This window comes from Podarcis raffonei, chromosome 9, assembly GCF_027172205.1.
Source record: "Podarcis raffonei isolate rPodRaf1 chromosome 9, rPodRaf1.pri, whole genome shotgun sequence".
Classification (NCBI taxonomy): domain Eukaryota; kingdom Metazoa; phylum Chordata; class Lepidosauria; order Squamata; family Lacertidae; genus Podarcis; species Podarcis raffonei.
In genome coordinates, this window is record NC_070610.1 from 58,083,616 (window position 1) to 58,108,469 (window position 24,854).

The window sequence follows — 24,854 nt, forward strand, 5'->3', positions numbered from 1 at the left end:
TGCCCGTTTCCTACTGATTAACCTAGAGGTGAAACCAGGCTGCTGGCAAAAGCGGCCGGGCTGCGACTTCAAGGCCGTTTGCTGAGCATGCTCCGAGCTCCACCCGCTGCGCCGCCAGAGGAACTGCGCGGAGAAGCGGAAAGCACGAAGCATGCGTGCGGGGGCTGGCTTGGGTCGGCTGCTGTGGCTGCCTTGGGCGGTTCAGCGCTACCGCTCTTCGTGCAGGAGAGGGACGCCGGCGCGGCTTCTGCAGCCGTGGTTGCTGATCTGCCGCTCGCACGGCGGCCTCATGGCTCAATACGGCACGGAGCAGCGCGGGCAGCTCCACTCGCCCGATTTCCGCCTTTACTTTAGTAAGTAGGCGCTCGGCAGGACCCGCGTGGGCAGCAGCGGCGACGTTTCCTTCGAACGCGCCGGCGTTCTATGGAACGCTGCGAGCACATTCGCTTGCTTTGATCTTTGTTACATGGCGTTCTAGGGCGGGGCTTCAGCGCCCAGCGAACACCCGCCCCTCTCCCTCGCTTCTCTGATGGGTGGAATTGAAGAGCAATTAAATAATAATAATAATACAGGGTTGCAGGGCGAGAGTCGGGGTTGTTCCGCCCCCCTTCCCTTCTGATTGTCCTGTCGTTCTAAACGCGTAATGAATTACCGGGCGTCTTAGAGTGGCGTTTAGGGAAAGAATCCTTTCCCGGTGTCGACTGGTTATACAGTAATTTAAGATCCTTTGCTGGATCAGATCAGAGGTTAATCTAGTCCGCTGTTGGCGTTTCCTAGTGGGGGAGGGGGCAGTGATTCATTTTCGGGTGCCAACTGGAATCTGCCCTGGCGAAGCTCAAGCTTTACGTTATAATTAAATTACAAAAATCAAAGCCTGATTCAGAATTTGGGTGCGTGGCCTGCCTTGCACTTACAATCACTTTTCGCATGCCGCAGTGACAGGAGACTCGGTCCGTATCTCTAACCTGTGGATCTGAACAACTGATAACCCCACAAAGTACAAATAGCAAACATATTGCAGGCGGGGTGCAAGTAGTGTAGAGCCAAGGCCACTTGTAAGCATCCTGGAGTGTGTATTGGAGAATAAGGCCATCTGGCTACTAGCCATGTTGGCCCTGCTCTGCTTCTGCAGTCGGAGACAGTACACTTCTGAGTATCAGTTGTTGGGAACTGCAGGGCGAGGGAGTGGTCTTGTGCTCTGGACCTGCTTGCCGGTTCCCCACAGGTGTCTGGTTGGTCACTGAGAATAGGATGCTCTACTAGATGGGCTATTGGCCTGATCCAACGCATGCAAGAATCACACATACACATCAGGCAGATTCTTCCATGATAGCTTAATTCTGAAGCAGCTTGTAGCAGTGGGGTGAAGCATCAGTATGTACAGTACTGGAGATCTTCAGATGGGACCAGCTTTTCCAGTTTGGAAACCATATGTGGACTGCCCATGTCTTCTTCTTCTTTGGCGAGTAAGATTGTCTTCCATAAACACGGTTTTAACAATGAGTCCGTAAGTGACTGTGGAGGCCAATTCTGGATCCACATGTCCTTCCACGGTGGGGACATTGGTTTCTGGGCAGGATTTTATCACGGTGTGGGTTTGCCAAGTGTGCCTTCCTCTTAGCATGTTTCTCCCTTTCATCCTGCGTTCAAGTATCTTCAAAGCCAATGACACCTTTGGTAAAGGCTGTTCTCCAACTGGAACACTCGCAGGCCAGTGTTTCCCTGTTGTCGGTGTTTATACTACATTTTTTTAGATTTGCCTTGAGACAGTCTTTAAACCTCTTTTACACTTTCCATTTTTAAGTTCGGAATAGAGTAGTTGCTTTGGAAGACGATCATCAGGCATCTGCACAACATGACCAGTCCAACGAAGTTGATGTTGAAGAATCATTGCTTCAACACTGGTGATCTTTGCTTCTTCTAGTACACTGATATTAGTTTGCCCATGTATGATGTATGTGCATTGCCGTGCATGACGTTTGCACGGGTTTTGCTGAGTATACCTGTGCTAGGAAGTCTTGGCCACAGCTAATAATAGTTTCCACTGTGCAATGAAAATAATAGGCCCTGCTTGTAGCTTGGGGCCACTGAGAACAACAAGTTCTCACCAATCAAGCTCTTATCTTGGCTTTGTGGGCAAAATCCCCTGGTGAATGCTTGTTATGCAGGTCAGCCCTCTGTATGTTTATTCAGAAGTCAATTCAGTGTGCCCCGCTGCTGAGTAGACATAGAACTGAGTTCCTAGGAAGGCACACCTTGAATGCTTACTTTTCTCATCGTTGCAAAGCGTGCACGGTAAGTGTTGCTGCATTTGCAGAGCAGATGTACAGCAGCCCTCGTGGTTAAAAAGTCCCATGAGAAGACTGGGGGAGCCATAGCTTAGGGATGGAGTGCATGAGTTGCGTGCAAAGAGTCCCACATTCAACCACCAACATCTCCATTATAGTATCCCCTCCCTTGCAGAGGTGCTATAGACTCGCAAGCAATGTACTATAGACTCACAGGTACTGCCCCAGTGTTGACCTAGTGACTAGCCTCCCATGAAGGTAGCTTCATACATTTATATGTAAATCTCCTCTACCATCTGATGAAATAAATCTGCATAAGCACACACAGCAGGTTAACCACGGCAGCAACACCTTCCTATAGCATGTTAGCGGTACAGTTCTTTGTGATTTACTCACTGTTTGTTAGGAATGATCCATCAAATGGTGAAATGTGGGCAAGTTCTGACACTGGTTGCTAGTCAGACAACATAGGATCTGCTACCCTAAGTTTACCAGATTTTTTTCAATGAATCTGGAGACACTTTTCACTTCAATTGATTTTATATGGGGACTGATTTGTAAATCCGGGGACTGTCCCCAGGAAACGGGGACGTCTGGTAACCTTACGCTACCCTATTATCTAGAAAGTTAATTGAATTAATTGAGTTTTTTATCATTGGTTTCTTAGATCTGAAAATCATTGTGTTGAGGTGGGAGAGGAGGCAAGGTTTTAGGTATGCTTGAATGTATATTATTGCTTACTGACTGTAGAGCAGGAAAGCAACCCAGCTTTTAAAGCAAGCTGAAAACTAGTTCTCTGCCATGATAACGTGAATTGTTTGTGCTTTGAAGAGGAGGTGGTTAAAACTGTATTGCCAGTGTTTTAGCAGAGCAAGCAGAGTTTATAGCTGAATAACTGCAAACTAGTTTTTTGTACCAGTAGAGATACAAGCAATTGTATACACTGCCTGTGTATTTGTGCTTATAACGTTTTGTTTAATCTTGTAGAGAATTCAAAGGGAAAATACATTTCCCCATTCCATGACATTCCTCTGTTTGCTGGATCAAATGAGGTAATTAACACATGTAACACTCTTTATTTGTTGAAATTGCTGGAAGTTGAGATCTTTTAAGGTAAGAATGAGTCTTTCACTTTTAACCTAACTAGTTCTATAGTCATAACTTTTTATTGTCAGGGGAAAAAATCATTTCAGCCAAAGTTTGATTTCATCTACATCTCATCAATTCTGAAATTATCAGTGACATTTGAGTTGTGATCTTGTTCTGGTAGAGGTCAGGAGACCTCATTAATTGCAATGGCCTGCTTCCTAAAGCAAAATTCACAGCAATGTGTGGTTACCATCCTTTTTTGCATTCTGGGTTCTTTGGACATTATTTGGGCTAACTTGTATGGTCCACTTGTTACTAAAATCCTCATGGTCATCTGATGTATTTTAAATGTGAGAAGCAAAAGTGAATATTCAGTACACAAATTTGTTACGCCTTAACTGCGTTATGTGCTTTTGAGAATGTATTTTTTGTTTTGGGGCAGAAGCAGTCAAAGAAGCACCAAGTCTAGAATTATTTGCAAGAATTGCAGTAATGAGGATTTCCTATTCTGGAAGATAGGACAGTCTGCCGATCCATTCTTTATTTTTTTATATAGCATTTTGTTTTTACAAGAAGAGACCAGGATAGTGCATTCTATAGCAATCCTCGTGATTACAAATCATTACAAATTCAAAGATCAACACATCTCAGGGATGGGGAACCTGAGGATGCATTCCAGTCAGGCAAAATCTCTCAAGGTTTGTGCAAGCAGGAGTGGCCTAAAGGTCATCAGATAGAGAGACGTGGAGGGATGCACTTGGGATGCAGGTTCTCCACTCCTACTGTAGATGAGTTGCTCATTCAACAAATATCCACAACCTTTAAATAACTTTTTTTTGGGGAGGAAGGTGTTGAGTCTAGTTAGCAAAGTCACAGTGCCAGACCTATTCACAGTAATTAGCCAGCAAACTCATAATATTTTTGAACACTCTGGTGCTGAGCTTGACACCCGCATTCGATAGTCACTTTATCACTTGGCCCCATTTTTTAGACTTGTCTCTTTACGAGTTAGCCTTGTGTATTCACTGATTTTTCTATTTTCCTGTGCAGGACAAGGAGATTCCTGCAAAGAGATCGAAGAACAGTGAAAGTGAGGTATGATCACGGAGCCCTTTATTGAGATTATTTGCTATACCTAGTTTTGCAGGGGAAGGAGAAATGTGGGGACCTTTTTAAAACTAAAGGCAGCTGTCTGATTGTTCTCTGATGTGTTCAGTTCCTTGCCTTCAAGCCAGGGTTGAGGAAAATTAGGGTGCAATAATTCTGGGCATCAGTAAGAGGATTTTGCTACACTTCTTATCTTGTGTCCACTGTATGGTCTCAATTAACATTCATACATTTGAGCAAAGCCTGTATTTGTCATAGCCACCAGTCCAGATGGAATTTAATTCGTATTTCAGTAGACAAATGTTTCAAGATACAAATGTCATCACTTGAAAGTTCTCAGATACCCTTTTTGTGTCTCTTTTAACTGGGCAACTTTTTTAAAAAAGTAAATCTGTCTGCCTATAGCAGGGACACCCAACTTCCAAGAGACTGTGATCTACTCACACAATTAAAAACTGGCAGTGATCTACCCCTTTTTTGGGGTTCAGGTCAAAGTTGTTGAGCTTTTCTTAGGGAGAAAAATCACGTTTTTTGGGGGGGGGATGGGACGACAAGCCTAAGTAATACATGGAAAAAGTTGCTCAACAAGAGATCACTAATGAAACAGCCTCGCAGCAGGAGCTCTGACTTCCGTTCTAGGGATCTGGAGGACGGGGGGGGGAGGGGCTGGATGGATGGAAGAGCTAGCGATTGACCACAATCTACCAAAACCTCCCGGGGATCAACCAATAGATTGCGATCGACCTGGACATCCATGGCCTATAGCAATATTTTTCTGGAAGATAGCTATACAGTGGTACCTCGGGTTACATACGCTTCAGGTTACAGACGCTTCAAGTTGACTGTACCATTACAGGCCAGGGTGTGTGTGGCTGTGTTCATGTGTGCTGTTTTTGAACGCTCTTCCACCTAAAAACTCCGCTTCCTAAAGAAGTTTACCAGGCCCACTCTGTCAAATCTGTAAAAATAGCTATGACATGGTTTTGTGGGACAGCCTTGCACCAGCCATTTTGCCTATAGCAATCATGAAGGACCATTCAAAGTTTCAGATTCCCCAGTGTTAAGTAGGACTGCCCATGAATTGATGACTTTTTTCTGGAACTTCATTCTGCTATCAAGAACTTTGTGGATTAATTTGCCATGCTGGTCATCTAGTTTATCATCACAGGCGTGGGCAGAGATTCTCACCTGAACTCTGGCTGGTCACATCACTGATGTTAATGTTACGTAGAGAGGGAGGGGGAAAGTGTTGTGAGATGTTGGTGTGGTGCAAACATACCAGCAGGAGCACCAGCCTAGCTTTCCCAGTATGTCTGCATTTCATGACCCTCACAGCTGCTTCTTCCCCTCTACCTCTCCATAAACAGCCATGACACTACCAACCAGAGGTATAAATCTATGCAATCATCAGAATCGCTGTATTTGACCAAGCAGTTTCTTCCACTGATGCCCCATGCAAACAACTCAGATCTGCCTGTCACTTTCATCCTATAAGGCAGTCTTCATGGTCTATGGCTGATGTTTGCCAGATGTAAACATCCCCCAAAATTAAACAATTTATTAGTTTACACCACACTTTGTCTATAGATGTCTATAGATGTTTCACAGAGCCCATGGAAATACTGATAACCAAGGTTCTACCTAAAACTACAGTGGTACCTCAGGTTAAGTACTTAATTCGTTCCGGAGGTCCGTTCTTAACCTGAGACTGTTCTTAACCTGAAGCACCACTTTAGCTAATGGGGCCTGCCGCTGCCGCCACTCTGCCGGAGCACGATTTGTGTTCTCATCCTGAAGCAAAGTTCTTAACCCAAGGTACTATTTCTGGGTTAGCGGAGTCTGTAACCTGAAGCGTCTAATCTGAAGCGTATGCAACCCGAGGTACCACTGTATTTTAATATTGTATGGTGTGAATGTGGTCTTTGTTTGGAGGTGGGCCGTACTTGCCAATGGGCTGCTCTAACCATGTTTAGGAAGGGGAGGGACTGTGATGAGCAAGCATGAAGTCTTGAGGCTGGCTCCCAGCTGGCCAGCCATTGCCAGCAGAGAGCTAGCACTGTGTTTCCTTTGACCCTGAAGAGTATGATTATAACCATGGTTGCTCTGTGCTCATTCTCTGTAGATTTGTGTGTTTCCCATTAATTTCTTATTTGTTCCTTTCCACCCACTTTTTCTTCTTCTGTTAAGGTTGTACTTAACATGGTTGTAGAAGTGCCTCGCTGGACGAATGCTAAAATGGAGGTAACCATGGACAGCAGCTTGCAAAAACGTAATACAAGTGGAGCTTGGCAAAAGTTTGTGGCAGTGCATCTTCAGGCCCGAAAAGGATTCTTTTGATGAGAGTATAAGATATATAAATTGTCAACGGCTTGAACACACCACAAACAGCATTTTAAATAAAGCCTCCCTTAAATGGAAAGATGCATTTAATATCACTTGGACTGGCATGTTAAGGGAATTCCCTAACCCACCCCAATATTTTTTATCACCATAAACAAATATGTTCAATGTACTGTTTCCTTCACTTTGGGAGATGGGGCAAATATATAAAGCTTGATGCTTTGTTGTGTTGTACGCTATGGGGATAATCAGTTGAATCATTTTACAGTAATCCTCCTTTCCCCTTCCTTCCCAAATCTCTCCTCTCCATTTTGCAACATGTTCCAGATTGCCACAAAGGAGCCATTGAATCCCATTAAGCAAGATGTAAAGCAGGGCAAGCTGCGATACGTGGCAAATATCTTTCCCCATAAGGGCTATATTTGGAATTACGGGGCCTTCCCTCAGGTAATGTGGTTGCCCCCCCCCCCCGTGTGAAAGTTTTCTGTCGTCTCAGTAAAGTCTAGTCATAAATCTTGTAATTTTTTATGAATGCAAAGTGGTTGCATGGAAAACAAAGGTGTTCAGGAGCCTTGTGCATTGGCTAAAGGGCTGGGGAGACATTATGTAACAATATTTGCCCATTAGTTTTGAGAAGTATTTAAAAGCAGAATGTATGTGTTCCTGGTAAAATAGTCATGCAGGCTCATAGTGGTCTGATTCATGCAGAATTGTAGAGTTGGAAGGAGCCACAAGGGTCATCAGTGAAGGAGTCTTTTGCCCAACATGGGCCTTAAACTCACAACTCTTCAGATTAAGAGACTATCATACTACTAAACCATGGTTTAGTAAACTATGGTTTACTAAACCATGGCATAGCATCATGTGTGAACCCAGTCTAGTAGCTTAACTATGGTTTATCGACTATGGTTAAAGGTTGCCCATTAACCAACGTTTGTAGCCAATTTATAAAACTTAGGTTACATTATCCTCATCTTGGCATTTTGTGTGAGACTGGACCTCCTCCTCAATTACGGTTAAGGAGTTGTCATGTTCCCAAAGCTATAGACCCACAACAAAGAGCGATTTTCCTGGCTTTGCCTCCTTTAATGGGTGAACCTAATAAACCAAGATTTAAGTCATTGTCTGCCAGATGTTTCAGTTTTAACTATACTCTATTAACTATGGTTATCCTTAATAATGGTTAACATGAACCATGGCTTAATGTTATGTGTGAACCAGGCTAATGCCCAGGGGTTTTTCTGCATAATGCATTTATGTTATATTCAAAACTTTGGGCAGATGGTGAATAGCATCAAAGTGGAGGTGGGACAACTGCTGGCCTATTGTGCCTATTATGAATCTGTTCCTTAGCACTGATATGTCATTCATTATATTTTTGCCCAGGACTTTATGTCAAAACACACACACCCCATCCTGATTATAGCTTCACAATACCTTATAAAAGAGGGCTGTTACTTTTCTACAGCAGAGTGAAGATTTGACCCAGATCTCTACCCTAGCCAAACACGCTGTAACATGTGCCCCTCACCCCCAGAAATTGTTGGACTTGAATTCCTACCATACCTGACACTTGGAGCCACACATCATCTGGAGGGCCACAGGTTCCCCTGTAGTATTTGTTGGTGACACCCGTATGCCGTGGTCTCAAGGGAAATGAGAGCCACTATTAAACCTAGTCGACGCAAGAAGCATAGCTCTTTATTTTTGGAATCTTTATAACCTGTACAGACCAGTAATAAGGCAAACGATCACCAGAGCTGAAATTTGAGATCTTTCCTTGCTTCCAACAGACTTGGGAAGATCCCAATCACAAAGAAGATAGCACAGGATGCTGTGGTGACAACGATCCCATTGACGTCTGCGAAATTGGTTCCCAGGTCTGTGTTAACTACTTGCTCTAGATTTTAATCTAATGTTTCAGCCATTTATTTTCTATTATGAAGTAGGAGAATAGGCCGCAGCAGTCCAACTGGGAGATAGGGATCAAAACCTTAGTTTAGACCCGTGGTAAAGGTAAAGGGACCCCTGACCGTTAAGGCCAGTCACAGATGACTCTGGGGTTGCGGCGCTCATCTCGCTTTACTGACCGAGGGAGCCAGCATACACCTATTTATCTACTTGCATTGCATGCTTTTGAACTGCTAGGTTGTCAGGAGCAGGGACCGAGCAATGGGAGCTCACCTCGTCGCGGGGATTCGAACCGCCAACCTTCTGATCGGCAAGCCCTAGGCTCTGTGGTTTAACCCACAGCGCCACCTGCATCCCATGGTACCTGCAACCAAATATTGCAGAGTTTCATTTTACCTATACAGGGTTCTAGCCAGCTAGCTGTAAACTAGCTGTGAAAGCTCAAAGAAGTCCAGCAAGACATTTTCCTTCTTTCCTCCTGTTTTCCATTTTCCCATTCCAGATGACGCTTTACGCTCTGTTTCCAGTAAGCATCTGCAGTGAATAGGTGGTGCTTGCTTGTTTTTTTGCACTTCTGCAAACCTTGGGGTTCCCTCAGCACCCTAATACCTCTCTCAACCCCATTTTAGCTCTAGTATTGTTGGTACTCACCACTTGAGTTTGCTATTAGAGGGAGCGATGCTCAGACCTTGGGAGATGAAACAATACCACTGATGCAGTAGAAGCACGCTGGAAAATTAACACGTCTAGGAAAGAAACTAGGACATAGCTGAAAAAAAACAATTGTGGAGTCTTTCTTCTTTGCAGTACTTTTCTAATTCAGAAGCTCGTTTTCTATGCTTTTAAGGTTCGAACTCTCGGTGAGGTGGTTCCGGTGAAGGTCCTTGGAGTTCTTGGTCTTATTGATGAAGGAGAAACTGACTGGAAGGTCCTTGCTCTCAGTGTGGATGACCCAGAATCACAGAAGATTCATAGTAAGCATTCTTAACCTCCCTGTTAAATCACCCATTGCACCTAATCTACAAATATCCTGTGTTTTAACTGTCATTGTTAGGAACCTTGAGAGTTGTGAGGCTCTATAGAGCATTGAAGATTGCAAGCAGAACTTTCTCAGCTTGCTCACCAAGCTACAATTTGTAGTGTTTGGGGTCAAAGCCATTGTAGCTAAAGAGGTTAAAAATTGGCTTGAGTTTGTGTTTATTAGATCTGAGTTGCTTTGTGACGTGTGAAGGCATTTGAATTTGTAACACAGAATCTTTTAATGGCATGACTCTTTCCAGTATATATAATACCCATCAGTATTGTTACTATGTTGACGTTTGGTACCTTAAAGACTAAGATAATTTATTATGGCATAAGTTTTCATGAACTGGGTCCACTTCTTCACATGGACAAAGCGTTAGCCTGAGTTACATGTGGATGCAGGTGAGAATTGTAAACAGAATTGTAAATCGGAGGGAAATGACACGTTTAAAGTAAGCACAGTGATAATCGCAAGATTAACAGCTGCCATTTTTATTTGGAAAACGTATCTTTATTCTTTTCAACCTGAAAGCAACTTCTTCCAAGTTTTTAAGGGACTCCAGTTGGTCCACCAGTTACGACATTTTATGGACAGGGATGACTTGGCCCCTGAACTTCATGCTCTGGATTATTGCAATGTGGTCTATGTGGGGCTTCCCTTGAAGACTATTCGGGAACGTCAATGGGTCCAGAATGCAGCAGGAAGATTTTGGCTGGGTTTCTATCTAGATCTCACATAACCCTTATTTTAAAAACAGCTACACTGATTGCCAGTTCATTTTGGGCCCAATTCAAGATGCTCTTGTTAGTGTTTAAAGCCCTAAACAACTTAGGCCTGTCTGAAAGGCCCTCTCAAGGGACCATCTTGATAGTTCCTGTAGCTTAGGAAGCCTGGGGATGGGTGGCTTGGGAGAGGACCTTCTGAATGGCAGCCCCAAATTGTGGAACTCCCTCAGAGGTGTGTCTGGCACCTTCATTGTACAACTTCTGGTGAATGCTGAAGATACACCGCTTTACCCTGGCTTTTTGACACTTGAGGTGTGTATATTGTTAGAGCCCACCTGGTTTTGTGTTTGCAAGTTGTTTTGAACTGTGCTTTAATATTGCAACCTGTTCTGCGACCTATATTATTGCTATTAGTGTTCAGTTCTCAGGGTTTTTTTCAGGTGCAAAACCAGAACCATTAACGTACTGTATTGGTTCTCCACAGGTAGTGTTTAAATATGTTGAGCAGCAAGGAAGATTTATGAATGCATTGGAGTGTATTTGAATAAACATTCAATATTGAGCAGCTTGAAACGTGTGTGAGCTCCCTTCCCCCCGCTGCAAAACATTGCAAATGCCTTTATATGGTCTGAAGTGGTGCTTCCTGTAAATGTTTAGAAGATGTCATTAAAAACATATGTCCTCTTCCCACAGGCTCCCCCCCCCCCATTGCGTGCTGCAAATTGGGTGTGTTAGCTTTGCTAGAAAAAGGGAGAGGGGAAATGGCCACACGCGCATGTGGAGACACACACATGCACACAAAGTAGTTATGTACAAATTGTTTCTCATGGTGCCAGTCCCAGTAGAGTTGCGAACTGGCATTCAGTTGCTCAAGGCTGCTTTCATGCGTTCATCAGAAACATGCACCAGTTCACATTAGTGATCCAACTAGCCTGGCGTTGTCTGTTTTGACTGGCACCAGCACTCCAAGATCTTGCTGGGGCTGAGGGGGTGGGGAAGGAGCCCAAAAACATCCTGAAAACTCCTCCCCCTGGTCTTCACGATCCTTTAACTGGTGATGCCAGAGAAGAGCAGTGGCTCCGTGGTAGATGAGATGCTTTGCGTGCAAAAGGTCGTGGTATCTCCAGATAGGGTTGGGAGAGATCCTGGTCTGGAACCCTGGAGAGCTGCTGCCATCCATTGTAGACAATACTGAGCAAGATGAGCCAGTGGTTTGACTCTGTATCAGGCAGCTGCAAGGTCCACACGAACCTTGAATCTCCGGTGTGCTCTGCCGCTGAATGATGGTACTTCCTCATTATGGAGGAAGAGAGTCCATTATTCACCTTGGAGGCACTTTTAGGCTTGCCAGGGAGTTGTGTGTGTGAGTCATAACTCCCTGCTGCTCAGTGGCATAGCATGGGTTACTAGTGCCCAGGGCAAGGCAAGTATCCTCAGCACCGCTCGCTGATAAGCTGGAACAAAGGGTCAATAGCCCAAATCTGCTCCTCAGTCTACCCATGCAAACATTGGGAGATTTTCTGTGTGAGGAGGAAAGAGCGCTATTTTTAATTTTTATTATTACTACTTTCTCTCTCTCTTTTTTAATAAGATATTTATTAAGATTTTCAAAATATTACAGAATGAAAAAAGCAAACCATTAAAGAAAATAATAATAAAAGAACAAACCCCTTCCCACTGTGTAAAAAAGAAGAAAAAAGAAAAAATTCAAAATAAGAAGAGACACAAAAATGACAATAATACAACAATCCCAAACCCTTAAAAAAAAGACAAAAAAGACAAAAAAAGAAGACATTTAAAAACAAATTCATTATTTTCAGATCCTTAACTGTCATTACCTTCTTTCTTAGACCTCCTCCTCCTCCCTTCCTTTGTATCCTAGTTATAAATTATCCCAGCAAATCCTTTCCATTACATTACCCCAAGTTGTTTTAGTCTTATCTTTCTATAATAGAATAAACCTTAAAATTTAAAAAACTAAAATCTAGACCTTACTAACTTCTTATAATCGTAATATTCTTTCATAATTCTTTAAGCATCTTTACTAAAACCGAGTAATTTCTTCCAACATTTTTCTATCATTCATCAACTTTGTAAAGCATACTGAAAAACAAAAAAACAAACAAGATACCAACAAATCCAATCTTTATCCAACGTCCCTCTCTCCTGGTTCCGGGTTTTGTCAGTCCTTGTTCCCATCAGCCTAGCCCATTAACCTGGTAACCTTATGTCCGAGGCCCTCAAGTCACTTCCATGGCCCTTCCGTGGCTCTTCTTCATATTTGTAACTGCGCTTTCCCTTATCTCCTGCTCGTAGTAACTCCAGCCTAGCTACGTCTCTTGCTCGTGGTAGCTCCAACTTGACAATGTTTTTAACCCTTCTCGACAGATCAGATCCTTTTCCGTATTCCTCGCTGCATTCCATGTAGTATTTTAAAGCATGTTTCGAGGGCCTTCCAAAGTTAGGAGCCCCCACAGTCCCAAACATTTCACAGCCCATTGCCATATTTAAAAAGTCCAGACATCCCAACATAGGGGGGTCAATCCAGCCCCCCATTTCCAAACCACGCTGAACTTTCCCTTTCCAGCTCTGGCTTTTCCCAAGTTCATTTGTCCAGTCCACAGTATCATACTCCTGTTGAGTCTGTTCTGTCAAAACACACTCCTGGTTTAGTGCCACAAACTCCTGTTCTGTCAAGACACACTCCTGGTTTGAATCCTGGGTAGGCTCCACATATTTTCTCACTGTCTGGTCCAAATGTCCCACTGCCTGATCAAGATTTCTAGTCAAGGTCACCATACAGTTCACCTTTTCATGTAATTCTTCCAGTAGAGCATTTGTTTTGTAGAAAGCAGACACCAAGGCTTCTGAGTACATTGTCCTGCAAGGTCAAATACTTGTTCCCACGGTTACTCTGTAGCAGCTGTCAGTTCCCTGGAGTTGGTTACAATTTCACAAACTCCCCCTAGGGGGAAGACTTGTTTTTATTCTTGCTACAGAATTTCCTTTTTAAAAATACTTTGTCCTTATATATTCCTTTAAAATGTGAAAGGGAACAGTGGAATCGCAAAGTTTCTCTTCTTTTAGCTATCTGTCAAAAAACAATTGTTTTTGGTCAATGAGCTTCCCACGTCAGTCCTGACATCCCTCTCCAGGATCAGGACGGAGGAAAATTTCTTCCCTTTAAAGTCACTTCAAACAGTCCAAAAAAAGAAATTCACAAGTTAAAATGTTGAAATCCAATCTTTTAAAAACGATTTTCTGAGCTCTAGTTTAAATTGCCTTTGCTTTATTCTGTTTACAAAAGAACGGAAGAGTGACTTCCTGTTTAGCTCTTCCCGTTCCGTACCAAATTCAAATATATATTTTTTTAAAGTCCGATTCTGTCCCGCTCTCAAATCTTTGTTCAATATCCAGTTGTCCAATTTCTTAGTACTCACGGGTGCTTATTTTAGAGTCCAAATTGTCCCAGGATAAAGGCAGCGCTCTCTGGCAACAGCTATGCGGCTTCGCTCCTCGGAAGTAGCGATTGACTCACAGCACCGCGCCGCTTCCCCCTCCTCACTTCGGAGCCCATTGGTGGGTTCCTTAGTGGATTGGGGGGGCGCTAAAGGTGCCCGCCGAGTCCCACGGCCACAGGCTTCATCCGCCTGTGATTTTGAAAGGGTCCCCGCTTCGCCGTAGCGGAGAAGACCCATTTCCCGAGGAGCCAGTCCCTCCAGTTCAGAGGGATTCCGCCATTGCTGGTGGCGCCACCCCGGAAGTCCACTACTTTCTCTTTTTTTTCCTCTTGAAATTTTGCTCCCCCTTGAATTTTGCACCAAGGGCAACAGCCCCCCACACTATGCCTGTGCCGCTGCTGCCTCAGACAGAATTGAGCCATTATGTACAAAGCATGCCTTATTCTTTCGACAACAGTGGAGTGGTAGTTGCTGTGAAAGTTTGCTGCAAGATTCTTCCTGTTGTGTTCTAGTGAGCCTCCATGCCAAATCAAGAAAAAATACAGAGCTTCTGTCTCTCAACAGGGCGATGATGTACCTGTGTAAATCGGTGGAACTGCCTCCTGAGCTGCCAGAAAGGAGCAGTCTCTAACTCAGCCTTTCTAAGTCTTTTGGACTCCAGCTCCCATCAGCCCCAGTCAGCATGGTCAATAACCAAGGATGATGGGAGTTGTAGTCCAAAACAACTGGCAGGCACCAGGTTGTGGCAGGAGAACCTGTGGCTCTCCAAATGCTGTTGGACTACAACTCCCATCTCCCCTGGCCGTCAACTATGATGCCTGGGACTGATGGAAGTTGGAGTCAAACAACATCTGGAGGGTGTTCCCCATCCCTGATTTGGAGTGCAAAACCAGTTTAGTAAATTACATAGATTTCCAGTGTTGGTTTTCAGAATCAATGTGTACATTTATGGCACAGTAACTGAAATTATATACAATGCACAGTATCTGTTGTGCATCCAGAACTCTTTGCAAGCAGGGACTAACCCATAACCCATTGACTTTAGATTTACAGAAACCTCCATGCACTCACTCACTGAAATGAATCAAATTGTTTCTATTTGTAGGGTGTGTTTTATTGGAGACCTTGCAGGTGTCACATTGTAGACCAGTGGAAGCACTTGTGTGTACATTTAGACCTGATGGAGTTGGGGCAAATTGGGATATAGCGCTATTTTGTGTATAAGTATAGATACCTGTTCTTCTAACCCTTTGCAGATATTGATGATGTCCGGAAGTTCAAGCCAGGTTATCTTGAAGCTACGGTTGACTGGTTCAGATTATATAAAGTTCCCGACAGGAAACCAGAAAATCAGTTTGCTTTTAATGGCACTTTTAAAGACAAGGTGAGGTACTTCCTTGTGAAAGATGACGGATTTGCTAATAGTTCTTGTTGAAATTGTACTCTTTGGAATAAAACTTTCAGAAGAGTTCTGGAATCTCATGCAAAAAAGGGGTGGGAATCTCCAAATAGAGTAAACTTTTATTTGTGTTAAAAATGTACACCTGATATTTCACCTTTATAGTTCCATGCTCAGCTATGGAAGAAAAAGTATTGAGCCTCACCATGTAGGAATAAAGCAGAAGTAGTTAACACACAGGGTGCGGGCCAAATCTGGCTGGCCAAGCCACAAGAAGTGACCCTCCAGCCCTTCCCCTCTCTGCAATTTTATCACTCCATTTTGCCAGATAATAAATCTCCCTGTCTGTCTTGCTGAGGGTGATTTTTTTTATATATATAAAAGAGGTCTTTATCTCCCTATGGAGGATCTCTGAAGAACGTTCTGAGTGATCTTTCGTCTCTGATCTCGGCAGTCATCGCCACAAGCGCTGAGATCTGAGATAAGCCCCTCTACATCTTCTGTAAGAGTACAAGACAGTGTTTTCTTCCTCTCCGGTGCTGGCGTGCGGGGAGGGTTCAAACCCTGCCTTTTTCAACAGATCCATTGATGGTGATGGGAAGGCTACCAATGGTGACTTTGACTATGTGCACCAATGTCTTTGTATTTGTGTCCATACGCAGGCATAGAGGTCAAAGGGATGGAAGAACTCACCTTCGAGGAGATTACTTGGTACTTTTTAGTTTAGGGAGAAAGGCAAGCAAGGCAAGGAACATAATAGAGATGGCATGGAGATTGTGGAGAAGGCTTTCCCGCCTCTTTCATAATCCTTGAGCTCGGGGACATTCAGTGAAGCTGAAAGCTGGAAGATTTGGGTCAGATAAAAAGAAAGGACTTCTTTAAAGTATTGAACTTGCTCCCACAGGAGACAGTGATGGCCGCTATCTTAGAGGAGGACACAAATTCTTGGAGAAGATGGCCTCTACCCATGATGGCCGTGCTGTGCCTCCACAGTTGGAGGAAGCAGTGCTTCTGAGTACTAGTTGCTGGAAGCCACAGGAGTCCTGCATGTAGCTTTCCCACAAGTCCCTGGGTGGCCACTGTGAGAACAGGGTGCTGAAATAAATGAGCCATTGGCTTGATGCAGCCGGCCCTTGCAGTTGTCAGGGTTATAAGCAGATGTCAGGGAACTTCCATCGGCTCAGAGGTGAGGAATAGAAGGGCAGTTGTATTACAGGGAGCCCACAAAAATCTTGCGAAGCAGTTCCGAGGAGGAGGAAAGCCCCACCTCTAGTGGGGAAGAGGTGCAAGGACCAGAGGATGCTGGTGGGAGTCTTAACACCACTCCTAGACAAGCCGGACAGGAGGGAAACACGCCCTTGCCATCGGCCGTACTGCACAGTAGCCTAAGGCGCAAAGAGGGAAGGAGAAGATTGGGGGTAACGAAACTCTTAGAATCATAGAGTTGGAAGAGACCACAAGGGCCATCGAGTCCAACCCCCTGCCAAGCAGGAAACACCATCAGAGCACTCCTGACATATGGTTGTCAAGCCTCTGCTTAAAGACCTCCAAAGAAGGAGACTCCACCACACTCCTTGGCAGCAAATTCCACTGTCGAACAGCTCTTACTGTCAGGAAGTTCTTCCTAATGTTTAGGTGGAATCTTCTTTCTTGTAGTTTGGATCCATTGCTCCGTGTCCGCTTCTCTGGAGCAGCAGAAAACAACCTTTCTCCCTCCTCTATGTGACATCCTTTTATATATTTGAACATGGCTATCATATCACCCCTTAACCTCCTCTTCTCTAGGCTAAACATGCCCAGCTCCCTTAGCCGTTCCTCATAAGGCATCGTTTCCAGGGCTTCGACCATTTTGGTTGCCCTTCTCTGGACACGTTCCAGTTTGTCAGTGTCCTTCTTGAACTGTGGTGCCCAGAACTGGACACAGTACTCCAGGTGAGGTCTGACCAGAGCAGAATACAGTGGCACTATTACTTCCCTTGATCTAGATGCTATACTCCTATTGATGCAGCCCAGAATTGCATTGGCTTTTTTAGCTGCCGCGTCACACTGTTGGCTCATGTCAAGTTTGTGGTCAACCAAGACTCCTAGATCCTTTTCACATGTACTGCTCTCAAGCCAGGTGTCACCCATCTTGTATTTGTGCCTCTCATTTTTTTTGCCCAAGTGCAATACTTTACATTTCTCCCTGTTAAAATTCATCTTGTTTGTTTTGGCCCAGTTCTCTAATCTGTCAAGGTCGTTTTGAAGTGTGATCCTGTCCTCTGGGGTGTTAGCCACCCCCCCCCCAGTTTGGTGTCATCTGCAAATTTGATCAGGATGCCCTTGAGTCCATCATCCAAGTTGTTGATAAAGATGTTGAATAAGACCGGGCCCAAGACAGAACCCTGTGGCACCCCACTAGTCACTCTTCTCCAGGATGAAGAGGAACCATTGATGAGCACCCTTTGGGTTCGGTCAGTCAGCCAGTTACAAATCCACTGAGTGGTAGCATAGTCAAGACCGCATTTTACCAGCTTATGTTGGGGGAGGTCCAAAAAAAGACCACTCCTAGATTCTGCTAGCGATTGAGCCAGACATGAGCTTTGGAGCTCTTCACTGTAAATAGTTTGCACCAAAATAAAACCTGCAAAACACAGGTTTGGAGTCCTGCCTGGTTACTCTCGAGCAACCGCAACAGCCATCTGACAGCAGATTTTGAAAGATTGTGACAACAGCAATAAGAAAGCGATCCAGTTAGTCTTGTAGACAATTCTGCTGCTGTAACGTAGGATGTTTTGGAAGAAAACCCACCTTGTCTTCCCAGTGCCTGCTACTTCCAGATAATTGCATGGTCGTTTGAAAGCTTCCCTTTCCCGAAGTGCATTGTTGTAAGCTCGTTGACGGTCTGCAATGTTCTCCCTCTTTGAGGCTGAGGGAAGCTCCCAAGTCGCAGTTATATTCTCAGACTGACCTTAATTAGACACTTTCCAACTGTTTCACTGAGGTCCAGGGAGGGCCGTTGCCAAAACAGCTGGCGTTTAAAAAATTAAGCATCTGCTGAAAAGCTTTGCCTAGAGCAGAGCCAAGGCATGAACTGAATTATTTCACTCTCTGTTTGAACTGGCTTGGAGAGGCTTCACAAAACGGTTCTGGGAATGCTAAGAGGCTTTAGTCTTTCCCCAAATATGGCTTAGTTCCCATGGCCTGCATGAAGCATAGCTGTGCTCGGGCCATTCCATTCTTATGAAATGCGCATTCTCATTCCTGGTGTGTTTCACCCCCCCCTTCTACTTTTTTGGGAGCAGGTCAGTGTTTTTTTGGAAGTTTCCACAATGTTTGGTCTGAATTGGGGGAGGTTACAGCTTCTTATTTTTAGAATGGAAGTGGCTTAGCAAATGTATTGGGACCTTCCAAGCTCTTGTTCAGCCTGTAGTCTTAAGTGTTCTTTGAGTTCCTGTTTTGTTTTGCAAATCATACAATGTAACATTGATTTTAAAGAGGGGGTGGAATCACACCTTATTGTCATTTTTTAAAAACAGGCATTTGCTCTTGAAATCATTCAATCCACCCATGAGTACTGGAAGGCTTTGCTTCAGAAAAAGGCTGATGGAGGCGCCATAAAATGGTAAGCATTCACTTGGCACCTGGATCTATTGAAATCCAGTGTAAATTAATGCAAAATTGACATGGGTGGCTTTTATTACAGTGGCTGCCTTTCTGTTCCCGAAGATCACTTCTGCGTACTGCCTTTGTTGGCAATTTCACTTAAATAAAATAATTAAGTCACAACCGCATGAGCCCCGCAGATTATTCAGTAATTAAACCGTAGTAACGGCTCAAAAATAAATTGGCCTGTAATCTCCCACTTGTAATTTTGCTCACAAGAAAAGAGAGAGGAAAACCTTGGCTTTTACTTGAGGATATATTGAGTTTCTTGACTTTGCTCATTCTAGGGCCTCATCTGCACCAGAGGTTTAAAGCACCATGATGCTGCTTTAAACAGTCATGGCTTTTCCCAAAGAATGCTGGGAACTGTAGTTTGTTAAGAGTGCTGAGAGTTGTTAGGAGGCTCCTATTCCCCTCACAATTCCCTGGGAAGTGGGGTTAATAGTTGAATCCAGGTTGAATCCTGACAAGACAGAAGTACTGTTTTGGGGGGACAGGAGGCAGGCAGGTGTGGAGGACTCCCTGGTCCTGAATGGGGTAACTGTGCCTCTGAAGGACCAGGTGTGCAGCCTGTGAGTCATTCTAGACTCACAGCTGTCCATGGAGGCACAGGTCAATTCTGTGTCCAGGGCAGCTGTTTATCAGCTCCATTGGTACACAGGCTGAGACCCTATCTGCCTGCGGACCGTCTCACCAGAGTGGTGCATGCTCTGGTTATCTCTCGCTTGGACTACTGCAATGCGCTTTACGTGGGGCTACATTTGAAGGTGACCCAGAAACTACAACTAATCCAGAATGTAGCAGCTAGACTGGTGACTCGGAGTGGCCGCCGAGACCATATAACACCGGTCTTGAAAGACCTACACTGGCTCCCAGTACATTTCCGAGCACAATTCAAAGTGTTGGTGCTGACCTTTAAAGCCCTAAACTGCCTCTGTCCAGTATACCTGAAGGAGCATCTCCACCCACATCGTTCTGCCCGGACACTGAGGTCCAGCGCCGAGGGCCTTCTGGCGGTTCCCTCGCTGCAAGAAGCCAAGTTACAGGGAACCAGGCAGAGGGCTTTCTCGGTAGTGGCACCCGCCCTGTGGAACGCCCTCCCACTAGATGTCAAAGAGAAAAACAACTATCAGACTTTTAGAAGGCATCCGAAGGCAGCCCTGTTTAGGGAAGCTTTTAATGTTTAATAGGTTATTGTATTTTAATATTCTCTTGGAAGCTGCCCAGAGTGGCTGGGGAAACCCATCCAGATGGGCGGGGTATAAATATATTATTATTATTATTATTATTATTATTATTATTATTATTATTATTAACTACTCTGGGTAACACCAGCTTCTTATGTTCCTTCCTGTTCACATTTTCTGTCATAGCACTTGACAGTCACACCCCAGTTGTTGGTAATTCTGTTCTGTTTTCAGCACCAACACCCAGCTGGATACCAGTCCATATTGCTGCAACGAAGAGGAAGTGCAAGCTATTGTGCAGTCAGTAAGGGAATTTTTTTACATCCCGATTCTTAAATGTATGTCATTAATTGAAGCATAAAATTTCCAAACGTGCCGCGAGGTGTAAAACAAAGAAAAGACCTGACTTGAAAATTAAATGGGTATCACAGGTAGGGGGTTTGGGTGTGATGGAGGGAACGGGGGGGGGGGCAGGAATCTAGGTGGCAAGGGGTAAAAATATTTCACAGCTTTAAGTAGTGTTTTCTTTACCATTTCTCAATCGGAGTAATTCCATTACCAGTCTTCTCAATGCAGTGAATGCATTTCTCTCTTTACTTATTTCTCTGAAAGCTCCATAATGCTTGATTTTCTATCTCACTAATACTCAATAGTAGCAAGGTGGACCACCACCTACTCGGTGTGCTGGCTTTGATTTGCCCTGTTGTCATGCGCTACTAGCACTTAAAGCTCATTGACTAGCAGCAGTATACTCTTAATCACGGGACGCAGGTGGCGCTGTGGGTTAAACCACAGAGCCTAGGACTTGCCGATCAGAAGGTCGGCGGTTCGAATCCCAGTGACAGGGTGAGCTCCCGTTGCTCGGTCCCTGCTCCTGCCAACCTAGCAGTTCAAAAGTACGTCAGAGTGCAAGTAGATAAATAGGTACCGCTCCGGCGGGAAGGTAAACGGTGTTTCCATGAGCTGCTCTGGTTCGCCACATGACCCAGAAGCTGTATGCCGGCTCCCTCGGCTAATAAAGCGAGATGAGCACCGCAACCCCAGAGTCGGCCGCGACTGGACCTAATGGTCAGGGGTCTCTTTACCTTACTCTTAATCACAAAGAGCATACTTTATTGCCTTGTGTAATTCAATGTATCTTGCAGGAAAAGATAAAAGTGTGTGTGTGTTAGAAAGAGAGAATTATTTAAAATATTATTTTCAGTCCATCCACATGTTTCCATTTTCTTTTTTAAGAACACAAAAACTTAAGCAAATGAGCTAAAAATATCAGAGCCTGCTTTTATCCTAAAAATGAAGCCCCGCGTTCTGATCTGTTTATAAATGGGCTTTGCCAGCTGCAATGATTGCATCAGTTACATCGAGAGTTTTCCGCCGCCCCCAGGAGTGTTCCCAGCTATTTAGCCAGCTGATTTTTAACTGTTAATGCCCTGAAGTGCCCAGTTTGTAAACTGAGTCATGGCAGTTGCCCAGATGCAGCCCGTACAAAGAAGCTTCTGTTTTCTATGAAGAATCTAATCCAAGCTTTCAGAGATGCTTCTTCCCCCACTTTTGATTACAGCAGAATGCATAGTGCATGTTCAGAATGTACAGCGCATGGTTTAACTGTGCGGTAAAAGTATGGTGCCTTTCAGTGCAACCTTTTTATTAAATGAAATGTATGTTTGTTTGTTTTTGTTTTGTTTTGTTTTTAAATCCCTATGCAAAGTCAGCCCCTTTTTGTGTGTGCATGAACTCTTCAGCTCAGCCTCCAAATTGCTACACCCTTCTTCAATTAACCCTAAGTGTATGCAACTGAATTAATTGCAAGTTCTCCTTTTGTTGACCGCTGCCTCCCCTTCCCTAGTTTCCCCTAGTGTCAAATTTTTGATTTATAAGCTTGTTGGATCGCTTTGCATGTTGGTGATGCAAAGTAAATACAACAGACTGTTCTTTCTGTAGATTCCATCCCCCGCAGAAGACTATCCTGTTTCCAAAGAAGGTAAGACCCATTTTTCCAGGTGTCTTCATCCCACAGCTGAAGCCTACCTATCAGCCACACATGTGATGATTTACACTCCTTGTTCAATGTCACATACAGTTTTGTTCTAGTTGAAAACAATATGATTGTGAAATGGTGTCCTGTGGTCCTATTTTCTGTGACCATTCTTGAGCAAGTAGGATACCCCCCCCATCCCCAAAACACTGGAATGATGGCATGAGATGTTTGCACACCACCTCTAGAACTGGCATTCTTCTTAAAGGAAATTCAAAATATATTGCAGTAGGTTTTATGCAACTTAACATATATTATTATATCAGCATCTTTGCTCCTTCTTGCTACTTGTAAGCATTGCTAACTGCTGGACATCTGTTAAGCATAAATATTTAGTAGATCTGTGAGATCAGGTTGGCACAAACTTGGGAGGGGGGCTTCTGCTAGAAATTAAAAACATGTCTGTTTCCCTGCCCCTTTATGCTTGTTCCTGATGTTATGCTTTACGTTCTTAACATTTTCTAAGTTGCTCAGGGAAACTTTCTGCAGCAAGCAATTTATAAACTGAACGAATGATTATGTATTGATTCATGCACAGACAGCAGTGGTCTGTGTTTGAGTATTCTGTCTTTTTAAGGAACAGTCTAGCAATGAATAATATTTGTTCTGTTTTTTCTTTTAGTTGATAAGTGGCATTTTCTCAGGCAGTGATCATGAGCGTTCCCTGAAGTCAGTCTGTGCCATCTATCGACATCTATCTATCTTCTTTACACACATTCATTTACTCTCTCTTACACACACACACACACACACACACACACACACACACTTTTTTTGAAAATATGCAAGAGAATATATCACCAAATGGATTCTAAAGATACAAGTCTACATGTGCTGTGCTAATTTCTATCATGTAAATAAAAGCAGTGATTTTACATTCTCTTTGTGGTATTGTGTGTGTGTAAAATTTTAGATTGTTACCTAAAATACACTTTTAACCAAGTCTACCATTAGGTAATAACTGCAACCTCCCTATGTGTGCTTTACAAAGCAGATTGTGTTTTCCACCTTGCCCCCTTTTATTTTACTTTTTAGACAGAGCAATTAGGACTATTGACAAACATTGCCTTCTCTGAGCCTTCGTTCACCATCCATGCCCCCCCCAAAGCAGTTATACTCAAATGTGCTGGCGTAAATAACTCTGAAACAGCCCTGTCACAAATTTTGCACTTTAGTACAGGCAACTCACCGATTTGTGCACAATTACGCACACAGCGCCAAACCCAGAAGTGACCCGAAAATGTCATAAAGATGTCCCTAAAAGAGTGGGATGGGGGCAGGGCAGGACAGGGTGTTTCCAGTCTTTTTCAGTGGGTTTCCGATTTCACACAGTGACCCGGAACGTACCCCTCCCAACACACTAACGGGAAGTTGTCTGCAATTAAAATTTTAGTTTCGTTTCAAATATGGCATAAAAATGTGTTTTTATTCCTTGTGAATTTTTAGCTACGAAGGTGAAAAAGAATGAGTGTGGTGTAATAAAGAGTGTTGGACTTGGACCTGAGAGGCCATGGTTGAGTAAGGAATCAAACCCTGATGCTCACTGGGTCAGTTTGAGCCAGTCACTGTCTCTCAGCCTGACCCTAAATCGCAGGGTTGTTCTGAGGGTAAAAATGGGGAGCCATGTACCCCACCTTGAGCTTTGGGGGGGGGAAGCTAGTATATAAATATGTTCGAAGTAAAGGGCACTCTCCAGTCAAAAGCATTTTAAAACCACTGATTTGAAAGGAAGTGTTGGTCATGTTCTTAAATATTTCCATTGGAATATATGTGCCACAGCAGAGCTACATATGGACTATCAGATACCTTATCTTAGTTAATGCAGACAATTAAAACAATTGTGCGTTCCTGACTGCACAATTGACTTTGATTTTGTTTACCTAGCCTGGAGCTGAAAAGTAAGTTCTTATAAAGATTTGTGGTTTGGTTTAGGTCAGAGTATGCACCTAATAAATACTTGCTCTAAGAAGGGCTTCATTGACCACCAATGCTTGGGTGGTCCTGTCCGAAGTGAATGGAATGTGTTCTGCATTAAATCAACAATAAAGTCAGCTGGATGTCTCTGCAGCCAGTGTTCTGTACGTGCCAGTTATTTACAGGCTCAAACATCTAAACAAGACAGAAAACAGTAGAAAGAACAACTCGCCGGCATTTCTCTGTAGAACGGTGAGTAATGAAATGAAGTAGACTTGAGGAATTGCCTGAGGAAGAACTGAGGTGAACCATAAGATGTCTTGTGATGTGTGCGTTGTCCTGGAGTTCTGAACATCTGTCAATGGCCACTGTTTAACTAGGATAACTGGAGGTTACACTGGAGTCAGAGTTCAGTTATGTTATGGGATGTCTTATCTGCATGCAAATATGGGAGTGTTTGCTTTAGTCCACATATGAAGCTGCCGTCTGCTGAGTGAGACCATTGCTCTATCTAGGTCAGTATTGTCCACTCCAGAGTTTCCCAAACTACAACTCCCATCAGCCCCATCAGGGATGATGGGAACTGTAGTCCAGCAACATTTAGAGACCCAAAATTGGGAAGGCTGGTCTACACTGAATGGCAGTGGCCCTCCAATCTGAATTCAGCAGAGGTCTTGCTTCTGGTTTTTGAGTCTGAACATGCATGCAGGAAACCACTCACTTGGGGAG

General features: G+C 43.9%; 1 protein-coding gene across 1 annotated transcript; it reads left to right on the top strand.

Annotated features, from left to right (window-relative positions):
- Positions 1-23,086, top strand: PPA2 (inorganic pyrophosphatase 2). The gene is made up of 12 exons (XM_053403920.1): positions 1-353; positions 3,276-3,340; positions 4,428-4,472; positions 6,672-6,725; positions 7,152-7,271; positions 8,618-8,704; positions 9,583-9,709; positions 15,202-15,329; positions 18,863-18,948; positions 20,411-20,480; positions 22,118-22,157; positions 22,834-23,086. The coding sequence occupies exons 1-12, from the start codon at positions 152-154 to the stop codon at positions 22,860-22,862; spliced, it is 1,053 nt and encodes a 350-aa protein (XP_053259895.1). The 5' UTR covers positions 1-151; the 3' UTR covers positions 22,863-23,086.
- Positions 23,087-24,854: the final 1,768 nt, after the last annotated feature.